Raw genomic sequence first — 20,430 nt, 5'->3', positions numbered from 1 at the left:
TGAGGACAGCAGAAACCATCATAGGCAACAGACTACCAGCCTTACAGGACCTCTACCAGTCCCGCTGCCTCAGGAAAATCAAAAGATCCAGTCAGACAGCAGCCACCCAGCACAACGGCCTGTTCACCATCCTGCCATTAGGCAGGAGATTTTGCAACATCCAGGCTAGAACAACCTGGCTAATGAACAGTTTCTACCCACAGGCTGTCAGACTTCTGAATAAACTATGAAGCTGTGGCTCTGTCCCCAACTACCACTTCACTCAGTCACTCTGTCAGTAGTATTATTGTATCATATCATCTCTGCTATGGACAATAACAGTTTAAGACTAAGCCACTTTAAAGAACTATAGCACACTCAAGTCACTTTTAATGTGTATTGGCTCTGTCTTGTGTGTATTGTGTCTATACTTTCTGTATATTTCATTATATTTTGTGTATAATTTCTAGATTTTTTGTACATTTAATATTTATTTATTTATTTATATTTTACTTTGTTACTTTCTGTAGAGTGATTATCTGAGCCTCACCACAAGCATTTCAACGCACAAATGTCCTGACATGTTGTGCAAATGACAAATAAACTTGAAACTTAACTTGCTTGGTGACTGAAGACATAAACAGTAAATCAATTGTGGTTTTTGCCCTTGCAGAGATGTTTCTGGATTCCCTAAATCTTTTGATGATATTATAAACCACAGAGGGTGGAAAGTCCTAAAATCCTTGCAAATGCTTGTTGAGGAATGTTTTTCCTAAACAGCAAATATTTTATGGTAAAGTGGCGAGTCTCATCCAATCCTTGGTCATGAAGGAGTGGGCCTTTCATGGATTACATCACTGCTTTTAAAACAATTTGTGAACATTTGACAATAAACCTTAAATTGCCCAATCTCAATTTTTTGGAACATGTTGAATGCAACCAATTTCAGAATGACTGTGTATTTACAAAAACCAATGTAGTTGACAAGATAAAATAATAAATATATTGTCTTTGTACTGTTTTCATTTGAATACAGATCAGATCACTGCTTTCTATTTTTATTTACATTTCACATACTGTCCCAACTTTTGTTATTGGAAATTATATTAATACAATATATGTTGATATGACACATTTGAAAGTAAATACAGTGCATTAATTTTAGGTATAATGTGACTGAATTAGTATATTTTTGTGGACTATTTTTCTGAAATGATCATTTTATAGCACCTTTAATATCGACTTATGATCTTATTTGATTGACAAACATTATGGTGCCTACAATTTATTTGGTATGTGCACAGTATGACAGACTCAGAACTGATACCTTTTGTTTAATAACCATTAAATAATTATTAAATAATCAGTTTACAAGAGTTTTGAAAATGCTAGTTTCAAGTTGCACTGATATAAGTACAGGATTTTATCATGACTTTCAACATGCTGTCCAACTCTTAAATTTACATTTAAACTTTACATGCAGTTAGTTAACAATGTTTTAACAAAAAGTATGCATCTTAACTGATACCAGAGCCTGCAGGGCTATTTCCACTTTAATTAGTTTTAGTTTTCCATTTCTTAACTTGTTTACCTGATACCTACTTTACACGTTTTTTGCAGCCACATTTTTCATGGTTATCTATTAAATCTACTGTTAAATGGTAATAAAAATATTTTTACTTGAATATGGTTTCAGGGTGTACTCCTTACTTCTTCTTACATTATACATTATATATACATACAGCGTGCACACACCATTGAAGTAGCATGCTTACCCAGCCTCAGTCTGTCCTCTGGCTCTTGCAGACACAGTCTGTCTGGAGGTCTGGTGTGGACCTGCATTAGGGCCTTCACTCCTGAACCATCATCCTTGTCCTTGTCAATCATATCTATGGACCCACAACATAGATAAACATATATATTAAATAATGGTAATGACAAGTCGCTTGTTGGGCCTGATCAAGTCAAGTCAAAGTTTATGTATATAGTCATGCTAAAGATTAAGTTTGGATGCAAGTTGCATGCTTTTGTTTATTTTGCTCATGATGCTGATTTGGTGAGATCACGTTACTTTGTTCATTTATTACTAGGTTTCATGTACTTCTTTTTTAACCAGTTCAGAAAGTGCACTCACCTGTGCAGTCACACAGTGCAATCGCAGTGTAGTAGTGGGCCAAGGCTCTGAAATGCTGAGTTTTGACCTGAACCACAGAGATCCAGGAGAATGGAACGTAATCTTTCAGCAAAGGCACTGACATGGCCTGCAGCACCAGGGAATAGACATCTGAAACCTAAAAGTTACACACATAACCAAATGCTAACAAATTTTTAAAAAATAATTACAATTCTGATTAAAGTGTGTGTGTGTGTGTGTGTGTGTGTGTGTGTGTGTGTGTGTGTGTGTATGTATGTATGTATATGTATATATATATATATAGTTTACCCGTGCTGCCTCCTGAGCTGCCTTCAGGTTTGACATGAGGTCGTCCTCTTCCATAGTAAGTGTTATTCTCTCACAAACACACTCCTGGACCTATAGAGCAGGGGTGTCATACTCCGTCACTGAAAGGGTCATATTGAGAAATCTCAAAAAACCCATGGGCCAGTGTTCAAAATTTTGCCATGACCCCAACTGGCCATTTTTATTCAAAATATGTCAAAACTACAATGGCAAAATATAGACACTGAATACTTAAACGACTCAAAAATAATTTTAAACACAAATTGTTTTATATAAATTCTTCATTAGCTGCAGATAACTGTTAACCCTCTTTACATGTTGCAAATGTACTGTAGGCTTTTCTCTTTTTTTAAATTTATGTTGGGGAGGGGCTTAGAGCACACATGCCCTCACATCATGAATTTCCATGAAAAGAATTAGCTAATTAATGTTAATGTAAAATAAAAAAACATGAATACAGCAAAATATCATTGCAATTTCTATAGCAAGCAATTCCAAACATGTGAACAGTGGTGTATGTCCCATAATTAAAAATTACTTAGCATTAGTTCAGCCAAAATAATTTACTTTTAATTGTTTACATTAACTTATTAAGTCATCAAAAAACCCACAGAAACACCCTTCTGGAGCTGTGACTGGTCGAGATGCTCACAGCACAAAACAGAGACCAAGATTATCTGTATTGTAGCCTTCTGCAACATCAGTACTGATTCACTACTAATCACTATATAGTACACCCCTAATACACAGGACATCTGCTTTAACTATGAAGATCATACAGTAACAATATATTGTCTAGGAATGTGTATTTCAAGCAACTGCATAGCACAATACTAAGTTAAACTGCTCAATAAGAATTCTATATTACTTCAAATCAACTAGTTTTGTGATAATAAATGCCCTCAACAAGTTAATTTATTGGAGGATGTACTTAATGAGTCACACTGTGCAATATTTCTACTCCCAAATTTAATCTTTCAGTCAGTTTTCAAAATATTTTTTACAAAATGAAGGATTCATGCAGTGTTCATAGATTTCTAGCAAATCTATAAATGATCTATTTATTATTTGAGAATGCAATATTTAAATGCTACACTATGGGTTAAAAATGGCTTCAAAAGTAAAATTCCATTTCATTCCATTTTGTGTGCCCTGTATTTCAAGGAATAATCCCATTTCCTTCGAATTTGACTAAAAAGCCGAACAGAAAAATGGTTACAAAAATTTTCGGATTTCCAAATTAACTTTTCTAATGGTCCATAAAGTCTGCACACAGAATTTTAAGAGGTAATAAGTTCTTGAATTTCTTGTTGATCCATTATATACATACATATGTGAATGTGTGTGTGTGTGTGTGTGTGTGTATTTGGCTGGCATCCAAAAAGTATCCTATTTTATGGTTTTTGCTTGACTTTCTTCATGGAAATCCATGATAGGCTATAGATGTGCTGGCATGGAATTACCCATGTGCATTTTAGCTACAAATACAAACTTCACATGAAACAGCAAACATATGTGTAATATATACACACACATATTATAAAACACGCTGCACAACTACTTTATAAACTTTAATAATGATTAACATTACAAATGAATTACTTTACAGAGTGTGATTTACTATGTGATGGATTTGCAAACAAAGCAACTTTTACATATCTGAGGCACTATATAGTCAAGATATTTTAATTAAATCCACATCTTGAAACAGATGATTTAGATGTATAAAGACATTTTTTTACCTGAGCAACCATGAGACGAACCAGCATGCTCAGTGCAGGGCTACTCATATCTAGGCTGGGAGCGTGAGAGAAGTTCTCTTGCAAGTAGAGAAATGCACCTGTTGAACAAAAGTTCCACATACACAGCAAAAAAATCTGTTATTTTGCATTATTTAAAATTCGGTCCACTAACGCATTAATATCTTAAATAATATTCCCTCCTTCAGCCTGCCTCTGAATGTCAAAAGTCTACACAGCCCTTAATTGTAAATATAGAGAAAGTTTATGTTAACGTTTGTGATATTAGAGCATGGTTATTAATCAAAAGGTTTCTGAATCTGAGCAGTTGTACTGCACTGAGAGAAAACTGACAGAAAATAACATTTCACATGTTGAAGCAAGTACTTTTCAATCATTCATCACTAATATTGATTTGCACACATACGCAACAGATTACAGTACCAGCAGCTCTCTGGAAAGCATCAATTGCATTATGGATGCCAGGCATCGTGGAGCGATCTTGTCTTGCGCCGATTTGTGTGTACAGTGCTCCAATGTTAAACAATACACTTCCTTTCTCAAAAGCCAGCGCTCTCTGGAATGATGGCACACCAGTCAGGGAGTCATACCTAGCAGGAAAATAAGCCATGTTTCATGACTACACACATTTTCATAGCACATACACATGCAAATGAATACATGGTACAGTTGCATAGTGTGGATTAAATACTAGTATTTTCAGTATATTGTTAGATATTGTGATATACCCTGCAAAAAGTCTGAACTGATCAAAGTTTGGAATCAGTGTTTTCAATAATACCAAACCAAGTGTATAAAGTCAACATGTTTCAAACTATATTTAAAAATAGCACATTACTAGGAAGTAGAGGCTGTATAAAATTGAGAATTAAGATAAAATAAAATTAATATCCAGATTAATTTCAAATGTGAAGATCAAAACTTGAGGCAAAAAAAATTAATGTAAACAGATAATTACAATATATTATTTATCATTTTATTTTTTTCTTGCTCACAGAATGATTACAAACTTATGAATACAATGTAAAATAACAAAAACTGTTAATATAGCAAGCAATTCCAAACTTTTGAATGTTACTGTATATTAAAAAAACGCAATGAACAATGTACCATGATCAGTTTTTACTCATTTTTAGATTGCCCAAAATATTTTAATTTTGATAATTTACATGAATGTATTAATTCATGAAAATACTCACAGAAACCCTCATCTGGAACTGTGACTAGTCATGATACTCATAGCAGACAGAATAAAAAATTATGATTGATTACAGTGCTTACCTGCTTATTGCAGCCTTCTGCAACATTAGTACTGCAACAAAGGCCAATATTGTGACAAAATAATAAATATATAATATGTCCCTAATAAACAGGAAATCTGTTCTATTATGAACATTTAATAATATATGTCCAGTGTCCAGGGGTTCATTACTGGAAATGTGAAAGTTAACAGTTGATAAATTATTCATAGACAATAAATAAAATGTACTGAATTTAAAACTAAATATGATGCAGCTTATACATTATACACATGTTAAAAAGTACTCAAACACACTTTCTAACTAGTGAATTCAACTACTTTAAGGTGCTCCTGTTGCTGACAGAAGTGTTCAATCTTTTAGAACTTCCATAGAAAAGCATTGGTAATAGAACGGGATGCTCTGGAGCAACTTATCATGATCTTAAGGTGCCATGCATACCAAGCATCAGTTTGAGTAGACATTCCCATAAATCTTCAGCATTGGGCTGTGAAGCCGTCTACCTTTGGAGCACCATAAAATATATTTAGGATGAACTGGAGTGGTGGTGGTAATGCAGAACTAATCATCCAACATCTGACCTCAATAGCGCAATCATATCCTCACAACAATGTTCCAACATATGGTGTAAAGCCTTCTCAGAACAGTAGAGCCTGTTACTGCAGCAAAGGTGTTCCAATGCCCTTAATACACTTGATTTCAGAAGTGTTTATAAATTAGGGATGCACCAATAACATATACAGCTCTAGTTGAGTGTCCTCTAAAGTCAGGCATACAGTGTACCATTTTAGAAATCCTGCTTTTTGGTCATTCACACTTTAATAGACCATCATGTATGGACAAAGCCTATGATCTATATGCTCACACTGTCCACAAAAAACTTGATCCAATTGACACATGTGAAACACAGCCCCTACAGACAACAATGTCTAAGGCAAATTATCAATAAAGCTGTTTCATTCAAAACAGCATGGTACACATATGAGTACCAAGCAGAAACACTGAGAACTTGGCCCACACTGTGCACTGAAATTAAAACCAGGTGGTGATGTACATGGGTTGGATGATACTGTCTCTCTATAGCCTATTATACAAATGTGTGTGTGTGTGTGTGTGTGTGTGTGTGTGTGTGTATATTTTTTTTTCTTTTTTTTTCTTTTTCTAAATCACTATATTAAAGTTTATAAAGACTAAAGATGGCATATATGGACTTAAGCAAACGTTGAGATTTTTCTGTTTCCTGTCTTGAGGATATGAATTGTGATTGTATTTGTGTGTTTAAAAACAAGGTAAAAATGCACAATGTCTGTCTGGGGGAAATATGCCAAGGCGGAATGTTTAAAGTGACCAGCGACTTTGTGTCCACAGCATCAGCAACACTTCATTGTGCATGCAGACCCTCGTTTACTGCCAGCTGAAGCTGTTTGTTCCTTTAGGATTCATACACTTATTCCATGACTTTTCCATGACATAAAATGAAATTTCCATGCCAAACATTTAGCATAGTGTTGGGCAATGTATCATTTATACTGGTACACCATGATACTGACATACAACTTCCTGTTTTTGTGGCATTTTTAGTGACATATTTGACAGATAAGGACATTTATATTTTTTTGCACTTTACTCATGGCCTGTAGTCCCTGATGGTTTACATTTAACTAATTTGCTTAAATTCCATTAAAATAAGGAAACATTGGAAGCATGAGTTTATTGACTTCATTAATGGTGTGATATGTTTGAAAATGCCATAATATTCCAGTTCCTCAGTAACTGCCCAGCACTAATTTAACACATAGACAGCTATTCAGAGAGTAAAAAAATAATAAACATTATTTAAATATTACATTAAAATTGAATTACTATCAGCTAGTAGGTCATTTCAGTTATAATAGAATGAATGTGAGTAAAATTAAAATTGCACACATGATAAGGTAGACACTTTTCTCCATTTAAGTAGGTTAATATCTTGAAATTAAATGAGTAAGCAATAAGCAACACATGTATTTATTTAACGAGTGAAATGAGTTATCTAACTAAAGTTTAATTTGGGAGGGATTAGTTTTGCATTGTGTTTTGCATATGTATTTATTAGGCGACCGAAGTTTCTAGCTGATTTTAGTCCCGTCCAAATCCAGAATGTCTGCAATGCCTTTATGCATGCTACATTTAGAAGTAGGATGTAACAAGAGTCAGTTCACAACTTTGAGTACAACAAAGGCTGTATAAAATCAAATCAATATAAGATGTGCAGTTAGGTTTTACAGTGTTGTGACTGTGTGGTTTTGGGTACAACTTTGAGAAATCAGTTTGTGAGGCTGCTCAAACTGTGAGACAAGCAACCAAAATTTAAATGCCAGAAATGTAGGACATCGATCATCCGGCAGCTCAAATGGAGCTTGTCTGGGCAATTAAACACATATCGTTTGCCATAATTCCCTGCATGGCAAACAACAGCCACGTAAGCTAAAATTCAGGCTTAAAAACAAGCTAAAATCTCCAGTGTATGCTTGGCTTTACAATGGGTCAAGTATAAACCCAACTTTACAGTAAAGAAGCTAGTCACACAGGTCTTAGTATGGGAAGCAGCTGCAGTGTGTTTTTCCTCTTAGGTTTAGCTTATTAATTTGTCTTCTCCAGCATTTGAATATCAAAACATCTTCCACAACACATGCATCACACACCTTAGCTATCTGAGTTTCATAGTAAGAATATGTCAGTTGAACTAGTCCAAGCGCAGATACATTAGTCTCAGGTCTCTGTGCTTTTTGCAATATAGACTCTTCTGTGCTTTAAATGTGATGACAAATAGCAAGGAGGAATGTTCAAGAAATTTCATAATTTTTCCAGCACGGTCACGCATGCAGCCAGTCCGCATACGGACGTGAACTGCATTTCACAGAATCCTCTGGGGAATCATTCGCTGCTGTTCCCGGACTCTGACTCTATTTCCCAGACACCTCAGCAAAGTCACATGACTCCAGACATCTCCCCATCATCCTATCAGCGGTCAAGATCGCCTGAGTACTAACTTTCCACAGCTGTGTATTTGTCACATTATTATCATAACCTAGTATATAAGCCCGGGCTTTAGACTAGGTAGTTGTGAAGTATTGCTTTTACTTGTGAAACTACTGAGCGTTATTCTGTACTGATCCTGATCGTGTTTTTGACTTCCTGCCTGTTTTCTTGTTGACCCTGTTTTTTTCTTGCCCTTTTGTACTTTTGCCTGGTTTGTTGGATTCATGGTTTTGACCCATCGCCCGTTTTGTGGACTCTGCCCTGTCTTGCCCTTTTCTGTTGTGGTTGCCATTCTTGTTCTGCTGTGTTTCCTGGATTTGACCCCTGCCTGTTTCCTGACTACTCTCTGCATCTCCGATTCCACAAGTAAAGCTTCACTTTTGTTGACAAACCACAAGCATCTGCTTTCTGGTTGCATGTCACAAGCACATATTATTTTCCATGACTTTTCCAGGTCTGGAAAACCAAATTTCTATACTTCTTGACTTTTCCAGGATTTTCATGACATACAAAACCTGTAGTGCAGCAGCATACACTAGGTTTATGTCACATGGTATAACGTGGTATGCCACGTTGATTTGGCTTTATAGAGAGTCACTAAACACAATGTTTACTGAATGCCAACACACAAAACAAGAAAACATGAAAGTCTGTACTTATGACCATGTCATTTTATTGCATACTATTGCTATTGCTATTACTACAGCATTAGTAATCTATGCATATTGAATTATAACATTTATTTTAGGGATTCTTTCTACATGAAAATGTTAAGCTTTATACTGTGTCGATAAATACCAAAATCTAAGTAATATAAATAATAATTTACTTCCAATGAATTACATTTTTGTATGGGTATTTGTATAGCTCTCTATGAACCAATATTCAGATATGTTATACTACTGAGCTTGGAACGGTGAGAAAAGATGCATGTGATGCAGTCTCTTACCAGTGGAAGTGAACCCCCAGTGTTTTGTGCGGAGCAAAGAAGCGCTGGTCCAGAAAGTAGAGCTGGTTGTAGTACTCCATTAGCAGCTCGAGCCCTGCACCATTACGACTAGGGGTCCGCATGGCCTGGGTTGAGTACACAACATGTGCATTCACTTGAATTAGTCTATGGCTAATTACAGACTTTATCAGCTAAAGTAGTGGTTAATAATTTGAATAATAAAATCTCAAAACAATCAAAGTACTGCTCAGCAAAGTGCAAAATATTCTGGTTGATTTTGAATCAAATCAAACAAACAAACTGGCAAGAATTTTGAGCAGAGTGAGTGCAAGTGAATTGATGCCTGTATGTCAGATACTTGTCTGAGATCCATAAACTCTTTGATCTCTGCCATATAGAGAGAAGCATCTTCACCATAATGTTCACTGATGAAGTCCTGAAAGAAACAAAAGTCTGTCTATATTTAATTGAAAATCTTTTGTCTACACATTATAGCATAGTATGCAAACATATTGACAATACTGCCACGTGGACAGCCTTAACTACATAGTATATAAAAAAAATAAATAACATGACAGATTTGGCTTAAACAAACGTGATATTCACATTGTATAAAAATCAAAATTGATTGTTTTTACTTTGTTACTTCAAGTCTCTGGTCATATTAAACATGAATTATCATGTCATACCCTTTAAAAGAAAAATCTTTGTCCAAAGTGTAGTGCCTTTTGCCCACATTTAAAATGTCTTGTGGGTTTTAATTACATTCATGCATTGGTAGGGAGAGGGGAAGATTGCACAATGATAATACTTATCAATAAAATCACGATTTTCCTCTCCTCCTTTTTAGCCTATCATCACGCAAAAACCCCCAGCTAGCTCAGAGATCCTCCCTAAACCCATGTTTCACTTAGAAATACCAAGAAGGAAAGAAGAAGGAAAATGTTTTGTGGTTTCTATTGTGATAATTCACATTTACTTTAAGTATCTATCCATGAACCACAGCTTGTGAGTAATTATCTTACCTGAAGGGGGATAGTCATGTCAATTTCCTTAGTCTCTTTTAGTCCAAGTGGGATCATAGGAACATTTACTTTCTCACTTTTAGAAAGAGAAAAAAAATCATGTATTATTATGCCTATTATACCTATACACAAATTGCTCAAAAATATATTTACTGTATGCAATTGATTTCATTGGATCATCATGATTCATTCAATTTAAGCAATTTGTATTTACCTATCAGTCTGGTAAACCTCCATACTGCTATTCAGCTCCTCCAGTTCTTCTTTGAGTAGCTGCAAGTTTGAGTTTACAAAACTCAACTCCAACGACACCGTTTCTTTAACCTTCTGATTAGTTGTAGCCCTGAGATACACACATGCACACAAGCTTCTGATCATATGACACACCTACTTTTCATGCAAACAACCAAAAACATGTTATAAATAAATAACCAATAATATGATATGAATATGTGTGTGTGATGGACTATTATGAGAACTGAAGCAAAGAAAAACTGTTTATGCAGATATATTTGGTATTTAAGTGTAGAATATGGTTCAGTTGTGGAAAAGTGGAAAAGACTCGTTGTCACTGCACAAAGCCACACATAAGCCCAGACCTGTACAGATTTTCCGCTCCTGTTCGCAAACGGAGCTCACGGTTGATTTGCTGATTGAGTTTGGCTCTTCGTTGCTGAAGTTTGCTCCGTTGAGTTAAGACGAGAGGATCACATCCCTATAACAAACACACACATACACATGCATATTTATAGCTCACACAGCAGCTTACTTAGTACAAATGCACCAACCCCAGTTTTTCGCTCCAAAACTGCTTCTGATACCTCTGACAACTCTGCATATCAGTTAATACAAAATATTGATCTGATATCAGTGCTTTTTTTTTTTTTTTTACTTAAATTCTCACTGTGTCAAACCAAGGTTGTAATTAGAGCACAAGAGCAATAAAAATTCAAATGAATAAGAATAAAAAACAAGAATTAAGTGTAGCAAAAACTTTTCTCTTCTGGATAATGCAACTGTAAAATAAAATTTGTGTAAACATTTTAGTGCAACAATGAAGTTGTAAAATCTATATATTCAAAGAAAATATGGGTTTAACCCTTGAAAATTTGGCTTTTCAAAGTTGCTAAGCTTATAGCAGCATTATGCATATCATGCATGAAAGTCCTACAAATTGCAGACTTTTGTTATTAGCCAGCATGAGTCATGTTGCTTGTCATTTATTATTCATTTCATATTTAGCCACATTATTCAAATTTAACTAGAATTTTTCAGCCTTAATGAAACTGATAATACTGCAAACACATTTCACTTGCGAAGGTGATAGAGTAGAGAGAAAAGTATCCAAAGCATAGAGAAACAACTGTATCAGAGTCCAAAATGAATGGGTTAAGATGGAGAATTTGAGCAAAATCATAATTTATTAATGCTTAAACATTTTAAATATAAATTAATACATTCATTACATGACCACAGAACAGCATAAAACGTTTAACACTACTGCTATTTTTTGAGTGCTTCTGAATTCGAGTTACAGGAGTGCAACAGTGCCTCATGCATGTTTGGTGTCAGTGAGCACAAACAGCCAGTGAGCTGCTCTGCTCGCCAACCAATCACACTCAGTAGCAATAATGCTAGGCCTGCTGCCAAAAACCCATTTGCTCTAGAAAAAAGGAAACATACAGGTAAGATTTTTTTGCTTTACTGAAATACATCTCTCTGTTTTCTAAAACTAAAGGAAAGCTCTAGGCAAGTGATTAAAAACTATTTGGACTATTAGTTTTTAGCCATTTAGCTCCATTCACCCACATTTATTAAGGACTCAGTCGAGGATGTCCTCTGGCATTTTGCCGCCCTGTTTTTGATATAACAGGTAAAATATGAAGGGGTCAGGCTTCTTTTAAAAAGTAGAGTCTCTGATGTGAGTCTCTGCAGGACGGAGCAGTGCGCATTTGCAAGGTTTACGGGCAGGTCACTGGGTGTCTCAAAAGGTGGGCGTATGGACAAGAAAAGAGTCCTGCAAAATAGGTGGGACCACGCTATTGATATCTAAGACCCACTAAGTAGATAGTTATGGTTTGTGGTGGTGTGGTCATGAAGTGCTATAAAATTATCTACACAACACTAAAATGCCGTATGTATGGGGTAGCACTGTTTACTGCTGCTGCAGCTGCTCACATCATGCAGTCTATGTGTGTATGAACAGCTCACGTTAGTTGGCAAGTTATGTCAAACCTGGCACAGCTCTCCCTCACCACAAACAACTAGGTATCTCAGAAAATTGAAAACAAAATAGTCACAGCATAACTACAATGTTAAGTTACAAGCTAGGAGTCATGTTTTCGAGTGAGTAGTGAAAGGTGGATATTATCTGAAGTACTGGTTCAAAAATTGTAGTGAAACGAAAAGAATTATGCTGTGTTCCAAAACGCTAATATAGCTGGCCAACTAATTGCTGCTCATATGAGGCTGGTGTTTTTAAATTGCTAATGGTAGGCTAGTTAATAGCCTGATGGCCTACCATTACCTACAAGAGAGCTCAGACAAAGTCTAGCAAATAGGCTTTATGTATAATTAGCTAGTAATGGTAACATGACATTGTTATATTACAGAATAAAAAATAAAGAATATAAAGTTATAAATATAAAAATATTAAGATGAGATCAGGTTTTGCAACAGATGGCTGCCTCGGTGACAGCTTTGTACAGTCTGTGCTTGTTTTTGTTTGTGAATGTTAGCTATTATGTGTCAAACTCAGCCATCTGGAACAGAAAACAGTTATTGGCCTTCAAGGACAAGTTTTTTCAAAAACCTTCAGAGGTTTCAGAAATCCTCAACAGGTGTGCTGGCCCTGCTAAACCTAGTGAGACAGTGGTGGAAAAGCAGGAGAGCTGGAGCGCATGTAAGGATGAGACAGCATGGAGCCTGTACACCTTTACCACCTTTATCCCTCTCCAATCTGTGATCTGTGCACAAAAATTGGAAGAACTACTTCTGCTCAACAAAACCAACAAGGACTTTTCAAACACATCTGTCTCTCTGCTTCACGGAGACCTGGCTTTTTGATCTGACCATGACACAAAGCCACAGAAGGATGCTTCTATATCAACTACATCAGCTGGTGTAAATATGTCACAGTACTGATAAAATCATGAACCCCTCTTCTGGAGTCATTCTTTCACTCTGGTCACTGTCTACATTCCACTAGGTGCTCGCATGAGCAATGCACAGAAACTGCTGGCTGATTAGATAATAAAAACAGGAGATTTCATCAGAGCAGTTAATCTCAATAAAGAAATGCCCAAGTATAGACAACATGTCACCTATGCCACAAAAGAAGGAAACATTTTGGAGCATTCTTACACAACTTCTAAAAATGCCTCTATCAGACCACAGTCTTATACACCTCATCCCCACATACAGGCAGAAATTCAAAACAAACAAGCCTGTCATCACTATAATGACCTTGGCTCTCTCACGTCTGACCCTGGTTCTAACCATGAACAAGCAGATTGTTAACAGGCTTTTCAGCAGACAGAAGGTGAGAAAAGTCCTAGGACCTGACCTAGTCTCTCCATCCACCTTAAAGCACTGCTCTACCAACTGTCTGCTGGATCCCCTGCAGTTCACATACAGAGCTAACAGGTCTGTCAACAACACAGTTAACTTGGCCCTGCACTTCATTCTACAACATCTCAACAGTCCTAGAACCTACACTAGAGTTCTGTTTGTGGGCTTCAACTCGGCACTGAACACCATAGGGCCAGAGCTGCTGCAGGCCAAATTGTCCCAGCTGTCGGTGCCAGATCCCATGTGCTGGTGGATCATGAATTTCCTGATAAACAAGAGACAGCAGGTGTGGCTTGGAAAACACATGTCAGACCCCTGGGCCCTTCAGTATTGGAGTACCACAGGTTTGCAAGCTCTTACTCCTGCTCTTCAGGCTCTACACCAATGACTGTGTCGCTAACTAACCAGCAGTGAAGATCCTGAGATTTGCAGATGACACCACCGTGGTGGGCCTCATAGCCAACAGCAATAGGTCTGCCTATAGAAAGGCATTCAAGCACCTGATCTCCTGGTGCAGAAGCAACCACCTGCTGCTGAACACAGAAAAGATGGTGGAGATGGTGGTGGACTTCAGGCACAACCCCACCCCCTGCCCTCACCACCAATGACTCTGTGGTTTCCACTGTGGAGTCACTTAAGTTGCTGGGCACCACCATTTCCAGGGATCTGAAGTGGAAAATGAATATGGTCTTAATCACCAAGAAAGCACGGCAAAGAATGTTCTTCCTGAGACAGCTCAAGAAATTCAACCTGCGGCAGGGTCTGATTATTCAGTTCTGCACAGCAATCATCCATAACCATCTGGTTTGGTTCCTCCACGTCACAAGAATGAGCCAAACTCCAGCGTAATAATCAGGGCAGCAGAGAGGATCACTGGATGTAGCCTGCCAATGCTTCAGGACATCTATGATAGCAGCATGCCGAAGCGTGCCAGAGAAATTTCCCTTTTCACTCCTTGGCCCTGCCACTTTGCCCTCAGTCCTCCATTTTGCACGTTTATGCCTGGGGGTAGGGTGTCCCAGTTTTTGTTGAGATAGAGGACTAGAGTGAAGTGTTCCTCTTACTGGAGATTTTTCAGAGGCAAACTCCAAATGGAGCATTATGAGAAAAAAGAAAACCTCCAGATAGCTGCACAAGTGACCAAAGAAACCCAAAAATATGAGTCGCGGGGGCAGCATCCTAAGCAATGAGGCCCAGACCTCCCTTTCCCCAGCCACTTCCACTAGCTCTCCGGGGGGGATTCCGAGGTGCTCCCAGGCCAGCTGGGCAATATAGTCACGCCAGCCTGTCCTGGGTCTTCCCCGGGGTCTCCTCCCTGGTGGACTTGCCTGTGACACCTCACGAGGGAGGCGTCCAGGAGACATCCTAACCAGATGCCCAAACCACCTCAACTGGCTCCTCTCTCATTACCCAAAACTCATGACCATAGGTGAGGGTGGGAACGTAGATCGACCGGTAAATCGAGAGCTTTGCCTTGTGGCTCAGCTCTTTCTTTACCACAACAGACCGGTAAAGAGCCCGCATCACTGCTGACCCAGCACCAATCCGCCTGTCAATCTCCCGCTCCCTTGTACCATCACTCATGAACAAGACCCCGAGATACTTAAAACTCCTCCACTTGAGGCAAGAGCTTATCCCCGACCCAGAGAGGGCTCTCCACCCTTTTCCGCCTGAGAACCATGGTCTCGGATTTAGAGGTACTGATTCTCATCCCAGCCGCTTCACACTCGGCTGCAAACCGATCCAGCGAAAGCTGAAGTTCACGGCCTGATGTCCCCAATAGGACCACATCATATGCAAACAGCAGCGATGTGACCTTGAGGTCACCAAACCGGACACCCTCCGTCCCCTGACTGCGCCTAGAAATTCTATCCATAAAAATTTGTCACAAGAATCGGTGACAAAGGGCAGCTCTGACAGAGTCCAACTCTCACTGGGAACGAGTCTGACTTACTGCCGGCCATGTGAACCAAGCTCCTGCTTTGTTTGTACAGGGCCTGAATGGCTCGTAGCAAAGAGCCATGTACCCCATAATCCCGAAGCACCTCCCACAGAATACCCCAGGGAACACAGTTGAATGCCTTCTCCAGATCCACAAAGCACATGTGGACTGGTTGGGCAAACTCCCATGAGCCCTCTAGGATCCTGGAGAGGGTGAAGAGTTGGTCCAGTGTTCCACGACCAGGGCAGAACCCGCACTGCTCCTCCTGAATCCGAGGTTTGACTATAGGCCGGACTCTCTTCTCCAGTACCCCTGCATAGACCTTACCAGGGAGGCTGAGAAGTGTGATTCCCCTGTAGTTGGAACACTTTTTTTAAAAAGAGGCACCACCACCCCAGTCTGCCAATCCAGTGGCACCGCCCCCGATGTCCACGCAATGTTGAAAAGGCGTGTCAGCCAAGACAGCCCCACAACATCCAGAGCCTTGAAGAACTCGGGACGGATCTCATCCACCCCTGAAGCCTTGTCACCAAGGAGCTTTTTAACTACCTTAATGACTTCGGCCTCAGTAATGGACGAGCCTATTCCTGTGTCTCCAGACACAGTTCTCCTCACTGGAGAACGTGTCGGTGGGATTGAGAAGGTTCTCAAAGTATGAAGATACTGAAGACGTCATTGGGCAGTGGAAGGAAAACCTCTGTATTGTCTTAGTTTAATGTTGATTTAATGTATTATGGTCCTTTTCTTCATAGGATGCTGATGTCTCAGTAGCTAGCTAGCTAAATTGAATTCAACTGAATGTAACTGCTGCTGCATTTAAGTTGGAACAGGAAAATCTCCCGTCTGACCAATTGGCTATAGGTTAAATGTAATCTTAAAAATATCTATTTTCTGTTTGTACACAAAGTAAGAAGTAAAAACATTCAAATAGCTTAAGCATCTCCTACAGCTGTCAAAATCGTTGCTTAGCAATGGTGTCTCAGAGGAGTGATACAAGGTTTGTGAAAAAACATGCTCTTATGGGGAAATAACAACACGGTTAGAACGCTTCTCGACCAACCAGTTTGCTACCCTTGTGACTCAGTTCCAAGGGGCAAGGTAACACTCAAAAACAAGGGGTAGGGATAAAAATAAGAAACAGGATTGGGCCCAAGTCTTCCAGCCACTTCCCTCTGGTAGAAAATTCTGGACCATCAAAGCCAGTACAACCTAGACATGCTAACAACTTTCCCCAGCTTTTTTACTCTATTTATTATATTTTATTTTACTTTTCCCTTAGCTCAGTACTTAATAGTCTATCCGTGGCTGCATCCTTTGGAGACTGCATTTGAAGGCCTATTGCATCACAGCGGCGCAACTAGGCTGTCCCATTTCGATGGGTCCTTCAAGAAATGTGTCCTTCTTTTTCACAGCAAAAAATAAACAACTAAAATCAAAGTATCTGGCTCCATCTTTAAAGAACTTGACAAGAGCAGTGTTTTGTGGCTCAACGGTAAGGGTGGGAACAGCAGTGCTGTGACACAAACAGAAAATCCGCTGTAGGGCAGACCGTCTTATTTTGCTTCAGCCTTCACAGGTCTTAGCCTTCGAAGGACATGCCTTCATAGACTGTGTCCTTTGAAGGATCCAGCCCCTGAATTGGGACACACTGTATGTATGCACCTAAACAGATTCCTTCTGTCTGTAACATACATGGAGAAATAAAGCTATTCTTTTTCTGAAAAGTTTCCTTTCACAAAGATACAGAAATTGTTCACATGCTATAAAATGTACCACAGAGACTGCTGCGTGTTAGCTGGTGCCAGCAGCTAATGGCAGCTAACTAGCTACCTTGCTTGGGAATATAGCTACTTTTGCTAATGGCTTCTAGCTAGCGTAAGTTAGTTATGCTAGCTGGCCAGCTAAATATCAACAAAGTCTATCAAATAAATACTACATATAAAAGTTGTGCTTTCAATTTAAGTCGTTTATTTAATTTATTTTGGTCGTTGCATGTTGCAGTTACAGAAAATAATTCATACCTATTTGAAATACAGTGAGATGCAATACACACATTACATTTTCATAGTGACATAGCAGAGTGAAATGAAAAACGAAACCTCTATTAGAATTGTGTTAAAAATCACTTGAACCACTTTACTGATCTACCTTGAAATATAATCAATACACCAACAACACATTACACTGTGTGATGCTTTCAAAATGCCAAAACTAAATACACATAATTTTATTTCAAAACAGCAATCGGCAGTGTTCAGCATTATTGCAAGGTTTAGACAGTGCTCTGATCACTGTTGAACTGCTGAACCCTGAAGCTAAGAATGAACTTCACTGCATTTTTTTTTTTTTAATTTTGGAGAAGTCTTCTCCACTGCAAGAACCTCTCCAATGTTCTCTAAAAACCAATGAGAAAATCACAATCTCTAAGTTCAGCATGTTAAAAGCACCACAGACGGGGGTTGATTGCATTTAACAAGGATTGTATTTCATTCTTACACAAATTCAGCATTTTATCTATCAAATTAAAATTCTTGTGTACTGCTTTTAAGCAAAGAGATCAAGTGCCATGAAAACTATAACAGAAATCTTGCTTTTCATTATGGAACATGTCACTATGGAAAAGTAATGTCATGTGTGCACTGCATTTCACATTTCTCAACTGTAGTTGCACTTCTCAACTGTAGTAGCTGCATTTCAGGTTGGCATAAATACGCAATTTGGTAAATAATATGAGCCATGTAAGCACACTTGCACTGTATTTAAATATTACACCACAATTATGCATGTCCCATTGTGCTAAATTACCTCTGTACTTTGTAGTACTGCATGGCTCATTAAAGGGCAAGCAACATTATATATTGCAACTAACAGAAAAGTACTAGAAATGTGCTTTGTGATTCATATGTTCAGTACTTCTGCGGTGCTTTTATTGAAAATAAAAAAGGCTATAAGGAAATCCACAGCAAAAAAATCATTCCTAATTGTGCCTGTGGTGCTGGTGTACCATCTTAAGATATGGTATGACATGGCATTCATGATTTATCAAACACCCAGAGACTTTGTGATGTTTCTCACACCGTTCAATAACAGTTATCCGTTATTGTATGACGTTATCTGTGAAGGCTCGTTCGTATGCATACTGCTGCATGTCATGAATATCGCGATAACGATTAACAAACGATAATTGCGCAGCCCTTATTTCGTAGTTGCTGGATAATCCATAGCTTTTGGATACTGCGCCTCAAGATTAAAAATAGAATAATAAGCCTGGAAAGTAACGGGTTAATTACGTTTTGATATTTTTTTAATGAGTAGGGCTCACTGAAGATTCACTTACCTTTCGCACAGATCCCCCCGAGACTCCTTCTTCCCCAAGAGCTGTATCTTCATCAGAGGCATTGTCAGACATCCCTGTCCACGGGGCCACTCACCTGTCCACTGAGTTAACGGTCACTTGTTACTCTAGGCCCAGTGAGACCGGCACCGTTACAACAACTCAAACAACGGCAAGCTCGCGCCCCTGTTTAGACGAGTAGTCACGCGACACTCCAGATCGCTTGCATATCAAACTTTGGCAAATCCGTGAGTTTCACCATAATCCCCCCACACATGGAACATTCGCGAGAAGAACCCAACAAAGGCCAGAGTTCTAGACTGATTTTGATCCCAACAAACTCGACTTTAGCGTATAAACCTAACCTGGAGTTGATTTGCCCTCATAAAAGCGAACCAAAACGACATAAAGTGGTAACTATCAGACATAATAAAATCCACTTGTTGCATTCGTGCGAGCACTGCAGCTGATCTCTCTCCCTGCATTGGTTTAATTCCCAAGACAAGCCCACTCGTGCTTACAGCCAATAGAAGTGCGCCAATTATGATTGACATTTGAATACCCGAATCGTAATACGGAGGACAGATTTGAGTGACAGTGAAGCTGACAAATGCGGAACAGAAGGGTGTGACTAAAGGTGATTTGGAGCGGAAGAACAACCGTCGTCCATGGCAACACTGAGGCATCGTCAGTCGGGAGGAGTCGATAGCTCAGACAAAGGCATTCGTCGTCCTCTTATGCTGAGGCCGTTCACTTCACCCCTTCTTCGTTACTTTGTTGCCCATATGACGTATTTCCCACTGTTTTCCTTCATATCTACAACATGTATAAAGCTAACTGATATGTTTTTGTCTGTACCTAAAGCACGGCGAGGAAGACTTTTGCAGCTAGCCTGGCTATTGCATAAACAGACCAGGCAACAGACGGGGATTAATTATCTGTAACCTAGCTATGTAACTTACCTAACACTTACATTTATCTAGCTTATTAATTATTCCCATTAATTTTAAGTCTTTTTCCGTTATCTCATTTTGTCTCAGCTAACCAAACCAAATCCAAACAAAACATTATACTTACACAGCATGAACATTTGGGAGAAACATTAAAACCATATAATTTCCATTAGAGTT

At 38.5% G+C, this 20,430-nt stretch overlaps 1 protein-coding gene across 2 annotated transcripts in view; it reads right to left on the bottom strand.

The window, feature by feature from the left end:
- Window positions 1-20,299, bottom strand: part of rhpn1 (rhophilin, Rho GTPase binding protein 1) — a 32,557-nt gene extending 12,258 nt beyond the window's left edge. For both annotated transcript variants that reach the window (XM_017723752.2, XM_017723753.2), the window contains exons 1-11: window positions 19,304-20,299; window positions 11,054-11,169; window positions 10,669-10,797; window positions 10,455-10,530; window positions 9,788-9,865; window positions 9,430-9,554; window positions 4,624-4,790; window positions 4,183-4,280; window positions 2,423-2,512; window positions 2,114-2,270; window positions 1,755-1,868 (exon numbers count right to left, since the gene is read on the bottom strand). In XM_017723752.2, coding sequence (XP_017579241.1) covers window positions 1,755-1,868; window positions 2,114-2,270; window positions 2,423-2,512; window positions 4,183-4,280; window positions 4,624-4,790; window positions 9,430-9,554; window positions 9,788-9,865; window positions 10,455-10,530; window positions 10,669-10,797; window positions 11,054-11,169; window positions 19,304-19,375 — 1,222 coding nt within the window. In that variant the 5' untranslated portion in view covers window positions 19,376-20,299. The remainder of the gene's footprint in view (window positions 1-1,754; window positions 1,869-2,113; window positions 2,271-2,422; window positions 2,513-4,182; window positions 4,281-4,623; window positions 4,791-9,429; window positions 9,555-9,787; window positions 9,866-10,454; window positions 10,531-10,668; window positions 10,798-11,053; window positions 11,170-19,303) is intronic.
- Between the last annotated feature and the right edge of the window lie 131 nt (window positions 20,300-20,430).

This window comes from Pygocentrus nattereri, chromosome 4 (genome assembly GCF_015220715.1).
Source record: "Pygocentrus nattereri isolate fPygNat1 chromosome 4, fPygNat1.pri, whole genome shotgun sequence".
NCBI classification, from domain to species: Eukaryota; Metazoa; Chordata; class Actinopteri; order Characiformes; family Serrasalmidae; genus Pygocentrus; species Pygocentrus nattereri.
The sequence above is the reverse complement of the archived record's forward strand: the minus strand, read 5'-3'. Positions and strand labels throughout refer to the sequence as shown.